The 19,943-nt window shown below is 37.5% G+C and overlaps 2 protein-coding genes across 3 annotated transcripts in view; one reads left to right on the top strand and one right to left on the bottom strand.

Annotated features, from left to right (window-relative positions):
• Window positions 1–1,322: 1,322 nt before the first annotated feature.
• Window positions 1,323–6,853, bottom strand: cd9a (CD9 molecule a). Of its 2 annotated transcripts, none has more exons than XM_055155486.1 (8): window positions 6,714–6,853; window positions 3,355–3,457; window positions 3,160–3,257; window positions 2,844–2,918; window positions 2,650–2,751; window positions 2,468–2,557; window positions 2,194–2,277; window positions 1,323–2,113 (listed from the first exon to the last, which is right to left on the bottom strand). In XM_055155486.1, exons 1-8 carry the CDS (start codon window positions 6,780–6,782, stop codon window positions 2,048–2,050), a joined length of 687 nt encoding a protein of 228 aa, XP_055011461.1. In that variant the 5' UTR covers window positions 6,783–6,853; the 3' UTR covers window positions 1,323–2,047. The 2 variants fall into 2 exon arrangements, with proteins under 2 accessions (XP_055011461.1, XP_055011462.1); XM_055155487.1 differs by lacking the exon at window positions 6,714–6,853 and adding an exon at window positions 3,825–3,979.
• A 1,459-nt stretch (window positions 6,854–8,312) lies between these two features.
• The window catches only part of vwf (von Willebrand factor), a 31,800-nt gene continuing 20,169 nt past the window's right edge, over window positions 8,313–19,943 (top strand). Inside the window, 21 exon segments of the mRNA XM_020934745.2 lie at window positions 8,313–8,388; window positions 8,485–8,533; window positions 8,608–8,751; window positions 9,828–9,930; window positions 10,002–10,210; window positions 11,221–11,342; window positions 11,946–12,162; window positions 12,486–12,608; window positions 12,749–12,860; window positions 13,468–13,514; window positions 13,596–13,732; window positions 14,174–14,312; window positions 14,399–14,499; window positions 14,979–15,174; window positions 16,099–16,314; window positions 16,863–17,109; window positions 17,451–17,545; window positions 18,031–18,185; window positions 18,256–18,359; window positions 18,843–18,981; window positions 19,264–19,398. Coding sequence (XP_020790404.2) covers window positions 8,383–8,388; window positions 8,485–8,533; window positions 8,608–8,751; window positions 9,828–9,930; window positions 10,002–10,210; window positions 11,221–11,342; window positions 11,946–12,162; window positions 12,486–12,608; window positions 12,749–12,860; window positions 13,468–13,514; window positions 13,596–13,732; window positions 14,174–14,312; window positions 14,399–14,499; window positions 14,979–15,174; window positions 16,099–16,314; window positions 16,863–17,109; window positions 17,451–17,545; window positions 18,031–18,185; window positions 18,256–18,359; window positions 18,843–18,981; window positions 19,264–19,398 — 2,796 coding nt within the window. The 5' untranslated portion in view covers window positions 8,313–8,382.

The following is a 19,943-nucleotide window of genomic DNA, read 5'->3' as shown; positions in this document are numbered from 1 at the left end:
CCAGTTACAGAATTATCTCTAGAGAATTGTAGTTAATTCTGAAAATGTAAGTACTTATTAAGCCTGAATTATTCTTAATAAGCATTTTTCATGCTTTATTAAGGCTAATTACATATAGTACGTATAGCAGAGTTAGATTATGAAGTGTTATTGCAAACTACATTTCCATGGAGACAAGCAGATGGCTGACCCCCTCAGAAGTGTACAGAGCACTGTACACTCTTAAAAAAAATGTATGTTTTGACCTGCCTTAGGCCAATGGGTAAAATTCAGTAGTTAATGTACATTATTTTAATTCTAACTAATTCTATACATTGAAATAAAGTGTTACATGAATCAGTCAAAAATCACTGCTTGAATGGTTCTTTTAGCAACTTCCAAAGGCGGTATTATTGAGTTATTAGAGATCATATGATGAAAAAATCTCTGTTGCCTCTACAAATTATTCTTATTTTAGTAGTTTGTATTTTAGTCTGAAATCTTAGTTCTTATGGATGACTTTTAAATTTACTAACTGAATCTTGATTTGACAGAGCTGAATAATTTGGGAAAAAATATTTAAGTGTTTGGGTTTTTTTTTTCTAATAAGGTTTGTGATTGTGATTAGATTTATGATTTTTAACAATAAATAATAAATAAAAGAATACTTTTTTAACAACAGGATTCTGTTCAAAGTTCTCATTTTAAACATGTCCAGAAGATTTTAGTTACCTGGTATTATAATAAATAAATTGAAAAATTGATTAAACGACTGATATCACATTTCAGAACTTGTTTATACAGAGCTGAACTACAGCGTAAGGAGTTTTTAAGCCAAATCTTGTTAGTTTAACTGTCCAAAAATACTATTAAATATTTTTCAAATAGATCAACACTCTGTATTAAAACTCTTAAAATCTTCTTAGCTCAACTGTCTTCTTTGGGAGCAAAGGCATTCTGATATTGCTTGGAGTCCATTCACAGCTCATGCAGACACCACAATAACACCTTCCTTTTATAATCAGTGTTATCTGTGGAGTTATGGGTGTGGGTCTGAAAGTCCAGCACTCAACTGTCAGCGAGCAAATCAGACAAGGCTTCCTCCTACTGTAATGATCAGATGTAACTCTATTCTAAGTAATTTAAGATCCCAAATGCATAGTGTTTAGAATGGTTTTGCTATGAGTCAGCTGGTGTTTTTGGTAAATAACTGCGGAAAGTCTTTGTGGATTTGATTAAGTATGAGTCAGTAGGAGCAACTTTCTGATAAACAGGTTCACATGGGAAAATAGATCTTGCATAACAAAACGTACTAAAGACTAAAGAAAAAAAAAGATATTGCCTTGTTTTTGCATAATAGTTTTTACTCAACACAGTGAACCAGTGCATATCATTCAACAAAATCTCCAAAACATGTCAGTTACAGTATAAAATGTACCTTCAGACAGCCTCGCTATACAACACTTTCTCATAAATCTTACAAGTATAAAAACAAAACATTTCAGAAAAGTGAAACGTTACATTCAAAATAAATGAAAATTTGAAAATTAAAATTTGAACTGGAAAAACTGAAATGTAAAACTGGTACTTCCACTCCCACCAAAGCTTAAATGATTGAGTTTTGTATAAAACTAATAAAAAATGACTACATATCTTTGCATTGTAGGTAAATTGGATCCATTGGCAACAGCTGTCAAGTGAGGAGGTGGTTCCAGTGTATCTTTGCACCATGAGTCTTGGCGGTATGTGATCAACAGTTATATAAACGTCTCATTAGAATATTAACAGTTTACAAACAGTAGTTTAAATCGATGATCACAATAAGACACATATCTGTAGTATATTTATACAAGCACAGATGACACCATTGTATAGCTCAGTCTGCTCACCATACCTCTTCTATCTCAAGTGTCAGCAGTACAGTTTAACATATTTATAAAAGTCTGATCCCGGCCTATTTTAAGTTTATGTTCTTCAACAAGCAGTGTTCCATTGGCAGTGAGGAGTCATGTGACTCTGGGAATGACATCATGCAATATTAATACACATTTGGGCATGAGGAGGGCTGTCACACCACCTCCCGAGACTTCCTGATAGCACAACACAGGAGCATGCTGAAGATCATCCCAAATACCTGCCAAATATAATTTACATGATTGCATTTAATACATGTATTAAACTATGACATCTTATCCTATTAACAATGAGACTCACCATAATTACTCCAATGGTGATGCCCACGCCTCCAATGATGTGCAGTTTGGAGTCAAACACCTCATCAATAGCATCAGGGCAGCTCTGCAAAACAACAACTTTGTTTTAGGAAGTTGATAAAATTCACTATCTATAGCAAATGTTGCCATAGTAACAAATCTTCCCACTTTTGACAGAATAAAAAGTGATACAAGAAAAAGGAACTCATATAATAGCTGTTATAATAGCAGATTATTTAGTTTAAATGTCTGTGAGTATGTTTCTGTAGTAGGACCTTCGTAATCAGCTCCTGGAGTGTGTCTCCTCTGGGACATGTTTCTTTAGCGATGTCAGCCACTGTACCAGTGGGACCACAGCAGTTAAGCTGTCGAAACAGGACAATAAGATTATCATGTATTAGGGCAGTTCCTCTCAGTGTACATTGATCAACATGAGAAGCATGTTGACAATACTCACCCCATGTTGAATGACTTTTAATGTCTCTTTTAGACGCTGATCATTTGTTTCTTTGTACTTGTTGAATGTTTGTATATAGAAGGTAGTAATATCATTCACCACCTACAAACAGACTTTTCTGTTATAGGTTTCCACATCTGTGTCATTTATGGTTTTAGTTTAAATTGCAAATTTTATTATTCATTTTGAATTACCTTTGTTTGGTTTGAAAACCCCCAGATTCCTGCTGCCACCTCAACAGCAAAGATGATGAGCAGGAAGAAGAAGAACTGTACAAAAAACAATGCAGTTATAATGTGGCCATGACAGGGCATGTCTATAAAAGCAAGGTCAGGTGGTACAAGTCATTTTACATAAGCCCCGCCCCTCAGAGATTAACTACAAGAAGATTATGACGCAGCTGTTAGTTGTCAGTGACTTTGGGACTTTGGTGTTAAAGCTCAGTTAAACATTACACTCTAAGAGAGCATACAAGTAAATGATCAATAGGGTTTTTATCATGACACAGACCAGTCCAAGCATACAGGGAGACTCCTGGATGGCTCCACAGCAGCCCAGAAACCCCACCACCATCATGAGTGCTCCGGCTGCAATCAGGACATACACACCTGTGGAAATGGAACATGCATGTTTATACAGAAGCATTTATTTAATATATTTTTTTGTGCCTTGGCTTCACATGGCACAATATTATTACTGTCATACCAGTATAGAAGACATATGGAGAGTCGTCCCCTTCAAACAGGCCTTTGGTCTTTGGGTCGAGCCTGAGCCACAAGCCAATGGCAAAGACAGCTGTCCCTGCAAGCTGAAGACACAGATGGGATTAATAACACAGCTCAAACTATTGATTCAGGCTTTCAATAACTAGCATTCACCAGCTATTTCAAAAGTATCAAGTTCTTTCATTGCAGTTTCACCATAAAAAACCTATAACCAGTGTGAAAAGGTGAAGTGAAAAATTCCAAGGCATTGCTATTCACCACATGAGCACACTGTGGGCTAAAAGGTGACGACTAAAGCACTAGCAAAACCTTGTCAGCAAACACAGCATTCCGTAAACTTTGTATCCACAACTTTGACACTACTCTGCCCTTTTTGTAGACTTACTCACCTCCCAGTCTCTCCTTCTTCACACACAACACAACCACATCAAAGTGAAACATTCTCCCTACCCAGAAGATGCCGTTGAAGACAAACATGAGATATTTGACACACTGGATACCTCCTCTGACTGCCATGCTGCCTAACGTAGCACTTTGTTTGTGTATATTTTTTAACAGGAAGAGGAAGCAAGACGGTGCCTGCCCCAGACATGGGTGAAAAGGAAAGCACTAGCACTACCCGCCTACCTGACATCACCTGATCTTTCATTTTGGGAGTGGCAAGCTAATGTAAGGAGAATGCTATGACCAGAGTTGTGTATTATGTTTACTTGAGTAACTTTTAAGAAACTGTAGTTTTCAGAGTACTTTTCTAGCAGCATACCTTTACTCCTACTTGAGTCATATTTTTATTGAATACAATACAATACTCTTACTTGAGTAAAAGATTTTATTTACTCTTACGGCTAAATTTGTACTTCTACTTTTAAAGTTGTACTTCTACTTAATATTATTATATATAGGAATGTTACTCTTTTTTGAGCACACATACAATACTCTACCCACCTCTCTTCATGATCGAGTAACCTATGCTCTTTATTTTAAGGACCAGACCAGTTGTCAGCCTCTCTTTGGTTGAACTGGTTGATTTTTACCTCAGCGTCAGTGAACACACACTTCACATCTGCTGAAAAGGATTTGTTGAGACATGTTTAAATAAATAGTTTTCCTGATGTGGGCAGGGCATGTTCACTGAACTACTGATCCCTAAGATGAAAAAAAAGATCACTGTTTCAGAACACTATGTTATGTAGTTAGTGTTGTCATGATACTCAATTTTGATACTACGGAATAGTATCGATACTTAATACTGATTCCAGTACCATAATCATAATAAAAAATACTCTTTATTTAAACAATAGAATGCATTTTTCATAGTACTTTTAAAAATATTTTTCACAGTACTTTTTTATATTAGCATGTGAGTTTTATATCTGTCTAATCCCTCAGTCATATAGGTAGGTCCATAGTCTAGCCTTATCTAGACTAGCTAAATCTATTCAGGAAAGGTTAATTTCTGTCCTGTAAATGTGATTTTGTTAGTATCAATACCTACCTAGTTGTGATACTAGTTTTAGTATCGACTAGTCTCTGATATTCAATACTTTTGACAACCCTATCAAGTGCCTTTTTAAACTACCTGGACATTTGAAATGCAGGTAATGGGGTCACAAGGTCAAGTTTTAGGGTTACAATTAGGTCATTGTGAGAAGGAGCATACAATTATTCACAATTATTGATACTATAACCAAACAACAGTGAAATCCAAACTTTTCTTTTATTCACATTGTCTCATAGATATTAAACTACTATTGAAGTTTAATGGTGATCTAACTATAAAGCTGTTTAAGTGACCAGCTTTATGAACTCAAACTTTCTGAATGACAAAGTTAGATAATGTGACATAAACAACCAGATTAAAAAAAAAAAAAAAACTTTTTCAGAATTACATAATTATTAACAAACTAAATCATTTTCACTTCCTATATGCTGCATTGCTGATAAACACGCTATTTAAACTGAACACAACTTGGTCATGATCTTTGTTGTTCCTCTTAGGTACAGCTGTAACTAATAAAAACTTTATGAAGTTCTGTTACCAAAGTTACCCATCCCACATCTGGGTCACTGTTTATGAAGAGAACTGTGTTGGTTACAGGTTAGCCTATGAACTGACTTTGTGTTTTATTTGTACATAGCATTGTATCGAAAATCAATTACTAATCAATAGTAACACAAATAGTAACACCAAAATTCACTTTCATGGAGAAGAAATGAACCTCTGCTGAATAGCTTAACTTATTTCACTGAAACATAGTTAACATAATTATATTTACGACTAAAACTAAAAAACATACAAACCCTCAATAAGTACAAAACTCAACAAAAAATCTTACCTACATTTTTTTTCTGTTTTTTACTTTTAGAGAAGTTCATGACTGTACTTCCTGGTTGGATATGGACAGTAAATACTAGTAGTTTAAAATGCCAGAAAAAATAAATTCCTTGTGCATAAATTGTCCCGGTATTTTGGATGGAATTTTAAGGGTCAAGGGACTCTGTAACTCAGCGCTACTTCCTGCATTTTTATAGTAATTTATTTGTTTTTGAAAAACTATGATAAATATGTACCACATGTGCTTTCCCACCAAACCACGGTATAATTAGTCTTTTTTTTTTTTTTTTTTGATTCACCTGGGAATGTAAGAGCTTACAGTGCACTACAGGTACTTATGTTTGTGCAAGCAGCCACACAGACACGATTAAGAATGATTAACTCGCCTCTTGCTGCCCCCACTGCGCATGGAAATGTAATGACTCCTAGTACATGGAAGATCACCCTCTCTCTGTTCTTATAAGGGCAAAACATTTCATATGCACCCACTACATGACACAAGACCGCAGCCCATCCATAACTGGACAGAAATAGCTCGTGACAGGCTATGTTCTTAAATTCATTCACACACAACTCAACCAATACATGCCAAACGGGACATGCGCAATTCAGTGCACCACGTGATCCAGTCCTATTATTTGATTATGATAAAGACAATAAACCACTACAATTACGCATTCAGAAATTCGGTAATAGTAATGCCATGCGCGCAGACTCCACGGTGGTGTCTGCGCAGGAATTGGGTCACTTGGCCACAGGGGATTACACCGGATACTGTTTGTTTAGATGAACAAGAGTGTAACACATAAGAAGCATTTCTGTCGCTTATATTTATCCTAGGGAATGAGAGGCTTCCCAAACACCATTCTGTCAGTTACACTAATAAGTCTATTATACCACAGCTTCAACAGCACTTGACAAATGCACGCACAAACCCCGCGCAACTGCAGGTATCCTTCCATTTACAGGAAACAAACAAGGCAAAATGTTCGCTCCACACTTACCCAGAAGACCAGATTGAAGGCAAACATCAGGTATTTAATGCACGTCTCTCCGCCCGAAAGAGCAGCCATGGTGATCTACAGATTAAAAATTACACTTGTATTAGCACCGATGGAGGAGTAAGAAAGCGTCAGTAACAGTCACTATGCAGAATGGGGTTAGCGGACACGCGCTTCGTGCTGTGCGCTCGGAGTGGTCCGCCCCCTCCCAACGCTCCGCTCCAAACCAGCGTCATGTCAACTCATTAGCTGGATATGGCTCATTGCCATTAGTTACAATAAATAAGGAGTACGCTAGCCTAAAGCGTGTACAGAAGGAAGGTTAATGCCTGTCAGGGAATTAACCCAAAGACTCAATCAGTAAATAACAAGCCAGAGACGACACCGTGGTTCGTTTTACTTGCAGCAAGAAGGCGAGAGCTAACTGACTGAACCTAGCACTGGAGCTCTCGTCCTCCCCACAGCCCTTTTATTGCTAAGCATCACACAATGGCCTTGACATAGTTATACATGTTTTTTTGTTGTTTTCTCTGACTAACAGCACCCGATTACACACTCAATTTCATATCCCGGTTCACACACAGCTCCTTCTCAGCCTCTCCGGGTCCCGTGTCAGCCCAAATGCGTCAACAGATATCAGCTGATGTTCTATAGTTACATACAGTTTGAACAAGACACAAAGCAATTTTGATAATCTTATAATGTACAATGATTAAACGTAGATTAATATTTTAAATGACTGAATGTCTCATAACAACAACAAAAATTCTATAACAATGCCACAGTGACTATTATGGCGTTCTAATAAAAATATTACGTGTCTGCATGTGATGAAGAGTAAGTCGGGCTCTGTGGTGTGCAGCAGCAGTGACAGTATTCTCCTCTGGCAAACGCATGCTCCTGCAGCTCTACTGCTGCAGGCAGTGCAGTGACGCCATCGTCGATACAGGCAAAGCGCGTTCAAGGCTTCAGCACTGCTACATGAATGAACGTGCACGAGCATGGCTGGTGATAGATCAAACGATTTAAATGCAGGTCAATACCAAAAACAAGCATTTCTAAGCTAATGAACGATAGCATATTTATCTTCAAAATTGTAATACAATAAGGAACACTTTTTGACACAAATATTTCTGTTCGATTCCCAATTTTGGCAGTACATTGTGCCATTGTGTCCTTTGGCAAAACACCTCACTTGCCTTTCCTCCAGTGTCTGTGTTCACTGTGTGAGCGAGTGATTATAAGGGTGAATGAGGGAATGGCGTCTTCCAGCACTGATTGTGTTGTGAGTCAGTGACAGTGGAACCTCTTAATCATATGTTTATACCATTTACTGTTGCTGTGGACGTGTCCCCCATAGTGTGAGTTTTCAGCAAGAGTGGGTCTGTTTGGCTTGGCCTGGCTGGCACTGTGCGCATGTGTGGACCTATCTCTCAGCAGGCCGATCAGCGGGCACATCCTGCCTTTGTCCCTGTGCATGTTTTGGATGTGTCAATCCACAACTACCCACTCCAAAGAACCCGATAAGGGGAGGGAACTAACTTGCTGGGAATTTCTCTAATATAAAACCACTTTTCTATGCACAAGTCCTTTGTCGAGCACCATGCCCTGACTTGGTGCTTAAGTTGTCAATTGTTTTATTTTCAAGCCATATTTTGTACAGGCTGAAAATATGGAGGTATTCACATCTACAACTTTTAAGACTTAATCATATTCAAATAAATACTTTATTTATATATATATATATATATATATTTTTTTTTTTTCCCCCTAGGTTTATTGGAGATATTTGCTACATGTATGCATCCTTTTCCATCAGACAGGTAAGGCGCATATTCGTTGTGCATGCTAACATCATGACTTATTTCTTGCTATAATTCAAACTTTTTTGGTGTAGTTTGGGTGACAGGTGCAAAAGGCAGGTGCAGTCTGTTTGGTCGGCAGCACATCCACACATTTGATGGAGTTTTGTATGACTTTCCTGGAGACTGTAGTTATCTGTTGGCTGGGGACTGCACACATCGCTCTTTTACACTGCTAGGTGAGTCAGACCTATGGAGACAATATTTACATGGTATTATTTTTGGGATATTTAAAGTCACAGTATGTAACTTTTTAGCCGAAATTATACTAAAATAAATGTATTTTCCATTTTGGTTGTGTTTATTGCACTGTAAAACAAACAACAATGACAAAAAACAAAACAAAACAAAAAACATGCAGGTTACACTGAGCAGGCTTGCATCTTCTCAAACCGGACTCTTATTTAGCCTGAAGGAAAGGCTCTTCCTACTTGTCTCCATGGAAATGTTCCTTTGGCTATAATATTCCACAGTATGGCATAAAACACACTTCCATGGAAATGTTCCCAAGTATGGTCTTCACTTTCTGTTTGCATGGAATCATGCAAGCGATGGGCCACCTCCAGAAAGTTATATACTGTACCTTTAATTACCTTGCCTCCTGTTGTTTTACTGTCCCAACTACCATTCTCTTCTCTCCAACTAACTTACTTCATATTCCTTTTCAGTATCTACTGCATAGAAAATATGTTTTTGTTTTGAGTTTGAAGGCATTCTAGACAATGGTCTTACTTTAGATAACAATTTGTAAAAGTATAGTAAAAATGGTTGGAATGTTGACGTTGTTCAACAAATGCTCCAAAAAATGTTTTACCTAAATGTTATTTATTTGTCTTTTTATGTGACATTAATTTTACTTTATCTTTCATAAAGAATCTTTTAAAGAATCTTTTAGTCACTGATGGTAAATTTATAGTCATGGTGTTAATAATTATGAATAATCACAAAATCATGATACTTCTTCCAACAGTTATCTTTAAATTCAAATATAACTTGAGTACTTGTCATGTTTTAGTAGTTTTATTATGTTCAGCTATCCATGGGATTCAGAATGATGACAAAATAGGACTGTTGCCATAGTGATTAACAATTAAGAACAAATACCCAATATCTTTTGAGTGGTGAAAAGTCCTTTAAATATTACATATAGGAGAAAGCTGAAACCCATGAATATATTTGTATAATTTGTATAATTTGCAATAAACTGTTAGTCAAAGATGTGTCTAATATTATTCCTATCTTTGCTGTACTACAGGTGATTTTGTGGATGGCAAACGCGTTGGCATCACTCTATTTCTCGGAGACGCCTTTGAGCTGCACCTGTCTGTGGATGGAATCCTCTCACAGGGAGAAAAAATGTAAGAGATATTTTACTCAATATCTTAATTTGCAGTTATTCCTCACATAAAGTTTGTTTGTGTGATTGTAGCCTGTCAGTGCCATATGCATCCCATTCTCTGTTTGTGGGTACCGAGCTGGGCTTCTCCAAATTTTGGAGTGAAGAGTTTGGCTTCTCCGTGACAATCGATAACGCAGCAAACTTTGCGCTGACCCTAAGCGAGCAGCATGCTAACCGCACCTGTGGTCTATGTGGGAATTACAATGCCATCACATCAGATGAATATACTGCTCAAGAAGGTATGCAAGAAGGTGTAGTGGGTATTTACCGGTTCAAAATCTGTAATAGTTTGCATTCACTTACTAGAGTTACATTCAAAATATCATTGTTGAATGAATGATCTGCTATTGGAACTGAACCCAAAGTATTTTATGGTATTTGAATTGTCTTGGCTAGTATTGTGGCTAGTGGCAATTTTAGTGTAGAATAGGTCACTTTGAAGCTTTGCCATGAAGTCAAAAAAGTGAGTGTGTGCTGCCTCCAGTGGCTTCTCCAATTTCAAGCACTGCATTACATCACACAGCACTGTGCTGTTACAACCACTTGCTTCTGATTATAAACAACAGGCTGCAGGGGTCAAGTTTGAAGTGTGGCTACCTGTTAGACCAATCACAATGTTTTATAACCCCAGACCTTGCCCCTTCTCCCCTCTCACTTCCTTCTTTAGTTCTACAGGTACTTCCCAGTTTAACAGCTTTATTTGACTGACAACAAACAAGCCACGTTTGATGTTCAGTAGTCATCTTATGCAAAAGTGTTAACCATTTGCAACAAACTTGAAACTTGACAGTTCTGTTCCCAATTCGGCATTCAGTCATTGTGTCCTTTGCTTTGCCTCACTTTGCCTCCAGCATCTTTTGTGAGTTATTGTACTTTCTTCTATAAACCAGTAAGCCTGTGTGAGGGAATAATGTCACCTCTTTAATGTTACTGTGAAAAAAAGGGTTTTGTAATGTTGTGTTATTTGCAAAATTGTGTTTAATTTTTCCCATTCACAATTAACCAGCTTTTCATGTATTTTTTACAACATACTCCACTACTGAATTCTCAGTCCTACACCAACACTTTTAACTCCGGTCTAATGTTAGAACATTATATGAAAGCAAACTTTTAAGTGGTATCTAGGAAATATTCTGAGTCACCGGGACTGAGAAACAGGAAGAGGAAAAGATAAGATGTAAAAGAAACAGCCGTGTTCAGAAGAGATTAAAGTAAAACCCTGGTCTAATTAGTGTGTGTTTGATTGTAGGGTTTGTCACAGAAGACAGTTATGATTTTGCAAACTCATGGGCAGTGAAGGGGGCGGGCCAGATATGTCAGAGGGTCACCCCACCCACTCTGACCTGTAACAGCACCCAAAGGACTGCAGAGGTGAGAGCATGCATACAGAACATTTAAAGTGCACTGTATACATGTTAGTAGATAATGAATGGTACTCATTATCATTGATGACAGAGTAAAAGTAAAGGACTATTTGGCTAAGGCTTGTAAACTGTTGCAGTTGCCTTATTACTACAGGGGTGGTGGTTAAAATCTCAAGTCAATTCCTACTGCTTTCAGGCACTTAAGTGAGATGCTTAACCCAATCTGTGTGTATATTAGTAGGTAAATTCACCCATAGACCTCTGTAATATCGTCTCTCTCTCTCTCTCTCTCTCTCTCTCTCTCTCTCTCTCTCTCTCTCTCTCTCTCTCTCTCTCTCTCTCTCTCTCTCTCTCTCTCTCTCTCTCTCTCTCTCTCTCTCTCTCTCTCTCTCTCTCTATATATATATATATATATATATATATATATATATATATATTCAAATTATAGGCTTCAATTTTGATGTTTTGAATAAAGTTCTCAAAATGTTCCTGATAACAAGAAGCCGAAATTAATGAATGAATGATAATGAATTGACTCCCATACCATGTGAATTTTGCATGATCTTCTGGTACCTCAATCCTCCACCATAGTCCCTTGTTCCTCTCTCAGATCCTGTCTGGCTGCAATGTGCTGGGGCAGTCGTCCGTGTTCCGTCGTTGCGCTCACGTGGTTCCTCTGGAGGTCTTTGTGGCTCTGTGTGAGCAAGAGGCCTGTCACTGTGAGGGGGCTCCAGAGCACTGCTCCTGCCCTGTCCTACTGGAGTACGCCCGCACCTGTCGTGCCCATGGGGTAGTGTTGACCGGGTGGACCTCTGAGAGTCACTGTGGTGAGTCCTATGAGAGTGCGTTTTCCTTGCGCAAAAGGCGCAAAATAGATTGCTCTATACAATACTATGGAACATTTCTTAGGTTTGCACTGAAAGCTACAACAGTCTGTTTTTATTAACATGGCAAATAAGATGATATTGTGAGGAACTGTAGACCTGTGTACAAGATCTACCAATGTGAAAAAAAGATACAATTTAAAAAATCATATATTTTTATGACTTGGAAAGTATCCAAATTATGTGTAAGATGAATTTTTTAAATGTAAATTATTATCTGAAAAACCTGATTGAGTGTTCATTGATGGTGTTTGTATTGAACTCAGTGCCCAAATGTCCCATCGGGATGCAGTACAGTGAATGCACCAAGTCCTGCTCCACCACCTGTCACAGTCTGAACATCCAGGAGGTCTGTACAGAGGAGTGCTCTGACGGCTGCACATGTCCAGGTGACCTATGCCTGTGCCTGGGACCGTGAATGTCCATATTTCAGATGGTTGAAATATGGCTAGTCACCAGTTTCACCAAAATTTTATGAAAGATCTTCAATACTGATTTACTAATTGAATCTGTCTGATTTTGGTTGCAGTGGGTAAGGTTCTGGACGGGAAGCGGTGTGTCGAGGTGTCCCTGTGCTCCTGTGTGCACATGGGCCGACACTTCCCTCCTGGGGCCACCATCTCTCAAGACTGTAACACCTGGTGAGGGGACCATAAAATGTCTACAATATCTATTATCAGAATGCTGTTACTTTACTAAAATCAAAGGAATTTCCCTTCTCTACTTAGTGATAAATAAATGCACAACAATGGGAGGAACATAGATAAACCATTTTGTTAGGTTTTTTACACTATAATGCTATGTAACTCAGTGTAAAAGAATGTAGTACATGTAACAAAATACATTGTTTGTTAACTAAATTAATGGTCAATGAGAAATGTATAATAGCATCTAATCATATTTGCATTACAAATATAAGAATTTAAATATTTGGTTTTAACAATTATATTTCAACTAGGATATATTTACATATTTTAAAAGGATGTATATCTATGACATTCCCATTTGACTGTTATTTTTTTTCAGTCATGATATTCTAAATTCAGTCTGAATGTACTATTACTGTAGTTTTTATGTGTAGTCTTCAAGGTTTGGTTTTGACACTTTACTAGTAGGTACTGTTAAAAATCTTGCTTACATGCTGGAAATAGTAGAACAAAATTCTACTAAGCTATGTACTATTGAAAGGGTTTCTTGTAGCCCAGATATAACTGTAATGAATGATTGTGAAATGTGTCTTGTCTGCAGTGTGTGTCGCCATGGTTCTTGGGAGTGCACTAACGAAGGCTGTCCGGGTGAGCAAATATGAAACCATATTTAAGTGTAATATATTTTCCTGTTTCAATTGTACTTTATATATGATTGTATCTTTACAGGGGAGTGTTTGGTCTTAGGCCAGTCTCACTTCAAAACGTTTGATGATAAGTTCTTCACCTTTACCGGGCAGTGCCAGTATCTCCTGGCCAAGGACTGTGTCGACAAAGAATTTTCAGTTATTATTGAGAATGTGCAGGTATATTCTAGCTGTATGCTTTTTATATTTTATTCTTTTATCTCTAATATTCATCATTTGTATTAATAATATATTTTAGTGTTCTATGGTGTTATCACAATACTAAAATTTCAAATTTGATTTTGACACTAAGGATAGAATGTGATTTTCAACATTAAATTGTAGTACTTTATTTTATATTACCATGTGGCTTTATATATGTGTAATCCCTCAGTCTCCTGAGTTGGTTCTGTAGTGCTCCATGGGTGTATACCAGCCCATGTGGTCTTATAGTTGTTCTGATACAGCTCAAGATAATTCAAAGGTATTCAGGAAGGGTTAAATTCTGTCCAGTGAATGTGACTTTTTTAGTATCAATTCCTGTTCAAATTAGTATCTAGTTTTGATACTAGTTTTAGTACCGATTACTATCTGATTTTTTTATATTTTTGACAACCCTAGTGTGCTGATGACCAGGATGCTGTGTGCACACGCTCAGTGATGCTCAGCCTACCCTCTCTGGAGAACATGACCATAAAGCTCAAACATGGAGGATTGGTCTCTGTTAACAGTATGGATATCCAGACACCAATGCATCATGGTACTCACATATACCTCATATGTATATGTCACAAACGTCCTAGTACCTGTTCAAATAGTAAATGTTGAGATATTTCTTATGTACAGGTCATCTGCACATCCACAGGCCAGTCCAGTCAGCAGTGCATGTCAGATTCAAAGAGGACTTTCAGATTGAGTGGGATGGGCGTGGTCGTCTTCGCTTAAAGGTAGAGTTTATTTTATTTTACAGTTTCCAACAAGCTTCACACAGAATATAAACTGCAGATTTCTCCATTTGGCATTAACAGTCTTTTTTGAAATACTAACTACTACTACTACTAATGCAGAGATGGGTAGTGTAACGAAAAACTATACAATAAGTACAGTTACTGCTAAATAATTTGAATTAAATCTTAGTACCAAGTACTGTTCTGATTGATTACTCATGTAAGAATACAAAAGAAATTGGGTAAACTACCACTTAAGAGTACCTGTCTGTATGGAGCGTCAGATTTATACTTTGAAGCACAAAATCTAAATAAAATCTGAAGGAGTAGTATAAGAAACACAAATGCTCAAACCATTTCCTATTGACGACATAAACAGTAGGATTCATACACATACACATTAATAGACTGTATCGTTAAAGGTAGAATTCTTCATAAATGTTAGCTATATGTTATATTTTTGTCTGTCTTTGTGTCAGCTGGGTCCACGGTGGCAGGGGCGCACCTGTGGCCTCTGTGGAAACTACAACAGTAACCAGGGCGATGACTTCCTGTCCGGGTCAGGTCTGGTAGAGGGAGGGGCTCAGGCATTTGCTCAGTCCTGGGGAATCAATGGAGACTGTGAGGCCATCCACAAACAGGAGGGGGACCCGTGTGCTGCAAATCCCAAAAGAGGTATACTGACACTACCACATCCAGATCTACTCACACTGCTATTTCATTATCAGTATGTAACTAGTATTGCATTTGTTGGTCAGCTAAAAGAAGCTATATTCTATATATTCTCTCAACATTAAATGCACAATCAAATGACAGTCATATTCCTGTAATGGTAAGTTGTAGTAAGTAGTAGTGATCTATTACTAATGTAACTTTATGAAATTGTAATACTGATAGCAATGGCATGACCAGATTAGAGAGGTTTTTTTTGTTTTTGTTTTTTAAAGACTGTGTGATAATCAGAGGTGGGCAGAGTAGCCAAAAATTGTACTCAAGTAAGAGTAAAGTTACTTCAAAATAATATTACTTAAGTACGAAGAAATTACTCAAGTAAGACTAACTTAAAGAGTAAGTGTTAGGACGATTTATAATTTAATGTTAATACAGTTGGAAGGACAAAACATTAAATATTCCACAAAATCTGATATGTTAAAGCATAGACATAAAACATTGTCAACATAAAGCTTTTGTCACTTGTAGACGTAGTCACAGTGGGAAGAGGAACCAAAACGTTCTTCCTCAACAAAACTTCAACAAAAATATTACTCAAGTAGGAGGATGATTGAAAAGTACTCTGAAAATGTCTTTAATAACTTCAAATCTGTTCCCAAACAAAGTGAAGTCCAAAGTACAGATTCTTCTAAACAATAAAAGTAACCTTCACAAAATTGTCCTTAAAGGTATTTACTGGTTCAAACGTTTTACAGCAGTCTTACAAATGTCACTAAATTATTTTTAAATTGTGAATATGTTTTAACAGTAATATATATATCAGATTTGGATATGTTTACTTTATTTTCACACATAAAAGTAATGTTTATGAAATATTTGTAAACATTTCTTTCTTTTAAGTCCTTCTTCTTCCTCCCGTCCCCTCAGTGCGTTATGCAGAGGAGGCATGCTCAGTGATGATGTCAGAGGTGTTCACTCCTTGTCACTTCCTGGTGAACCCGGCTCCTTTCCAACGCTTCTGTCGGTACGACGTGTGCGCCTGCTCTGATGGAGAGGAGTGTCTCTGCTCAGCCCTGGCCGCTTATGCCTCAGCCTGCTCTGCCCGGGGAGTGCTGCTCAGCTGGAGGTCCCCCTCACTATGTGGTATGGGGAGCAATTTGCTATACATACTTTAATATCCAACTAAACACTAAACAAAAAAATAAAATAAATGACTATTAAAATTGAGATAAAATATGTTGAATATTTATTAGTTGTGGGATGACAGTGGTGTGGTGCATCATCAAATGTTAAAAACTGGAACATCACCAGTTCAAACCTCGTGTTAAGGTGTGCATCTCTTATTACTGACTTTACCCATTACAGTCACAATGTATGTGACATTTTGGACCAGGAAGAGCATCCATTACTTTTTGAATGTTGCTCCAGATTTCATAAATATGATGAATATATTTGAAGTCACCTAATGCACTGTATTTAGCAACGTGGTGGCACAGTAGTTGGCACATCTACCTCACAATAGCTTTGATTCCTGGATTTTAATTTTTGTCACACAGATTTTAGACCTTACTTTAAAATTTTTAAAAGTCCAAGTTTAGTTTCTAGTTTAGTCCCAGTTTAGTCCCAGTTTATTGCGACCACACAAATTGCATGTACATTCTTAGAGCCATCTTGTCTCTTTTCCTGGCCAGCCATGGAGTGCCCTGGAGGTCAGGTGTATGAAGCGTGTGGGACCATGTGTGAGCGCACATGCAGGTCTTTGTCTGGGGCGGAGCCTGGCTGTGGAGTAGATTCAGCATGTGAGGAGGGCTGCTTCTGTCCCCCGGGGAAGTACCTAACCAACTCAGGACAGTGTGTGACCTCTGACCTCTGCCCCTGTCTGCATGATGGACAGCTCTACCAGCCCCAAGACATCTATGCTGACCACCACACCATCTGGTACAGCAATGCTAACGTCAAAGGCTTATTGATGCTTTTTAAGTCTGCAGTGTTTGCATAACTTAAAATGGCCAGATTCAAGTCTTTTTATCCATGATGATGATCTATGATCTATGATGTTTATAGTTTGATTATCCTTATTGGTTCTGACTTCTGCCAAACATATACATATTTTATTTGATTAAATTGTCTCACTGTGTCAAAATGATTCATTAAAATAGCATAAAAATATAATCAGAAAAGGAATACAAAAAAATGTGAAATTGATCATTTTCACAGATTTGAATTTGTAATCATATTGTACATGTAAAGCTAAATATTGTAAACTATTGCTTGTGCAGTCACTGTGAGAATGGAGCCATGCGCTGCAGTTCCACTGAGGAGGGCGCCATGCTGTCAGACATGTTTTATGATGATGATTTGGCCCCATCCAGAGGTAGGATTTATTTCAATTATACCTGAAATGTTTTAACAGATATTGTATTCTAAAAACAAAAAAGTTAATGACAAGGATGGCTCTGACGCTATGTAAGAATGGAAACACACTGAGACCAAATTCCAGATTTCAGAAGTCTTTTCCAGATGTATGTTTGCATTATTAATTCACTCCACATTTGGTGGTGGTAAGCTACAATTGTAGCCACTAGACTGACAGAAGTGAGGCTGCAAATGCGCACCAATAACACCTGCTTAGCTTGACAAGATGACAAGAACAGACCATAACAAGGAGGTTTGGCCAAAATCTTTACTTTCTACCAAATGTAAAGCTGATCTAAGTAAAATTTATACATCTTTAAAATTATGGACAAAGGAGCTACTGAATGAACTAAATCTGAATATCACATTTGCTGGAGAATCAGTTCAAACCCTCCACTGTACTATTTCAGAGTATGTAGATTCTGGCTTATGTGTGTGTTTTAGAGCGGCGGTCGGCTCAGTGTGCTCCCCCCCTGGTCAGAGCAGACTGTGAGGCCAGTGGAAAGACAGGTCTAGAATGTGCCAGGACCTGTCAGAATGTGGACCTCCCCTGTATCAGTGCAGCCTGCATCCCTGGGTGTCTCTGTCCACCAGGCACTGTGAGCGTGCTGTCCTAATGTTACTGTCCATCCTTTTATGACAGACTAAAAACTTGACAATTTCAAACAGGTGCGCCATCGAAGAGACTGCATTGCACCAGAGGAATGTCCCTGTTACCATAACAACAGGCCTTATACATCGGGACAGACCATAACTGTGGAATGCAACACCTGGTAAAGAACTGTAAATACTGTACCTTGATTCTGTAGGGAAACACACCCTTTCCTTTTAACCATTTTTTTTTACTGATAAATTGTTCATCTCCAGCTTCACCTCATAGCATAATACACTTTATTTGAATCAGATTCCTAGTAATAATAAAGAAATTGAACCAGAAAGTTACTTTATACAACTAAAGACAATTTAATGTATGCTTACATTTTATGATTTTTGTATGCTTTATTGGCTCTATTGTTGTTTTAGAAATGGATACAATTTACTTAAGAGCAGTAGGATACAAAGGTCACATTCACGCTTGTCCTTTTTGAGTCCTGTTTTGGTTCTATTATAGTTGTATTGTAGTTGCAAGTGTGAATGCACACTACAAGTACTTGAGTAGAAATCTGTTGTCATCGTTAGTCTTCTCAAACACTGAGTACCTCATATAGTGAGTTTTGGTGTACTGTAATTTATGTTTTATATTTTCTGTTGTACAGTGTGTGTCAGAAGAGGAAGTGGCAGTGCACAGATAAAGTGTGTGATGCAGTGTGCCGCACAGTTGGAGAGAACCACTACATCACCTTCGACGGGCTCAAGTACTCCTTCCCTGGGTTCTGTCAGTATGTGCTTGTACAGGTAAACTTTACATAACTTAACATACATCTTTAGACTTAGAAGATCTGCTGCTGAGTTATAGGAGGAATGATAAAACAATATAAATTTACACATAAATTTAACATATTTTTAATTAGCCAATGTTGATGTCTTACTTTGGCTAATTTTATTTGTACTATTATAACATTTCAAAGCCTACAATCTTACGTCTTTAATAGTTATTGATGTGTGGATATAAGTAATACTGTTGCATATATTAAACCTCTATCCTGCTCTATAGTGAATTTTTATGTGTCTGTCCAGGACATGTGTGGAGGTGAAGAGGGCTCCTTCAGAGTGCTGGTGGAGAATGAAGCCTGTGGAATAGTGGGACATCGCTGTGCAAAAGCCATCACCATCTATTTCCAGGGAGGAGTCATCGTTATGCAGCATGGGGAGGTTACAACAATATATATTTTTTTTTAATTATTATATCAATACGCTTTCTGCTTCTCATCATATTTTTATTAAATTCTCCTTTCATGCCAATATTGAATAAATATTTTTCATGTATGTGTAAAACAACAAATTAAATATTCATTATATAAATTTCAAGTTTATTTTTACTGCCTTGGTGTAGAGATTTTCAGAAGCAAATTGACTGAATTTTGGGATATTCACTTAAAGGTGCATTATGTAAGTTTTTGGTTGGGGTCCATCACCTTCTTGTTTCTATGGATGTGTCAATGCTCTGCTTCGAATGTTCCACGATATGACATTAAACAGATCTACCTTACATTTATTCAATTAGAGGTGATTTTATAGCTCAAAAATACCTAGAAAAACAGGCATTCTGACTGTGAGTGGGGTTACCTCTCTTGACCTGGTTTGGTATCCATGATGATAGTAAGGTTTAAAGCCATACTGTGAAACATTTCTGACAAAGAAATAGCATCTCCATGGAGAAAAGCTTTTGACTGACCCTCCACCAGAAAAGGTACACA

The sequence above is a fragment of the Boleophthalmus pectinirostris genome, unplaced genomic scaffold (genome assembly GCF_026225935.1).
Source record: "Boleophthalmus pectinirostris isolate CB_2022bp ecotype Guang Dong unplaced genomic scaffold, ASM2622593v1 HiC_scaffold_2, whole genome shotgun sequence".
Taxonomy (NCBI): domain Eukaryota; kingdom Metazoa; phylum Chordata; class Actinopteri; order Gobiiformes; family Gobiidae; genus Boleophthalmus; species Boleophthalmus pectinirostris.
Note: the sequence above shows the minus strand (reverse complement) of the source record. Positions and strands in the feature narration are given on the sequence as shown.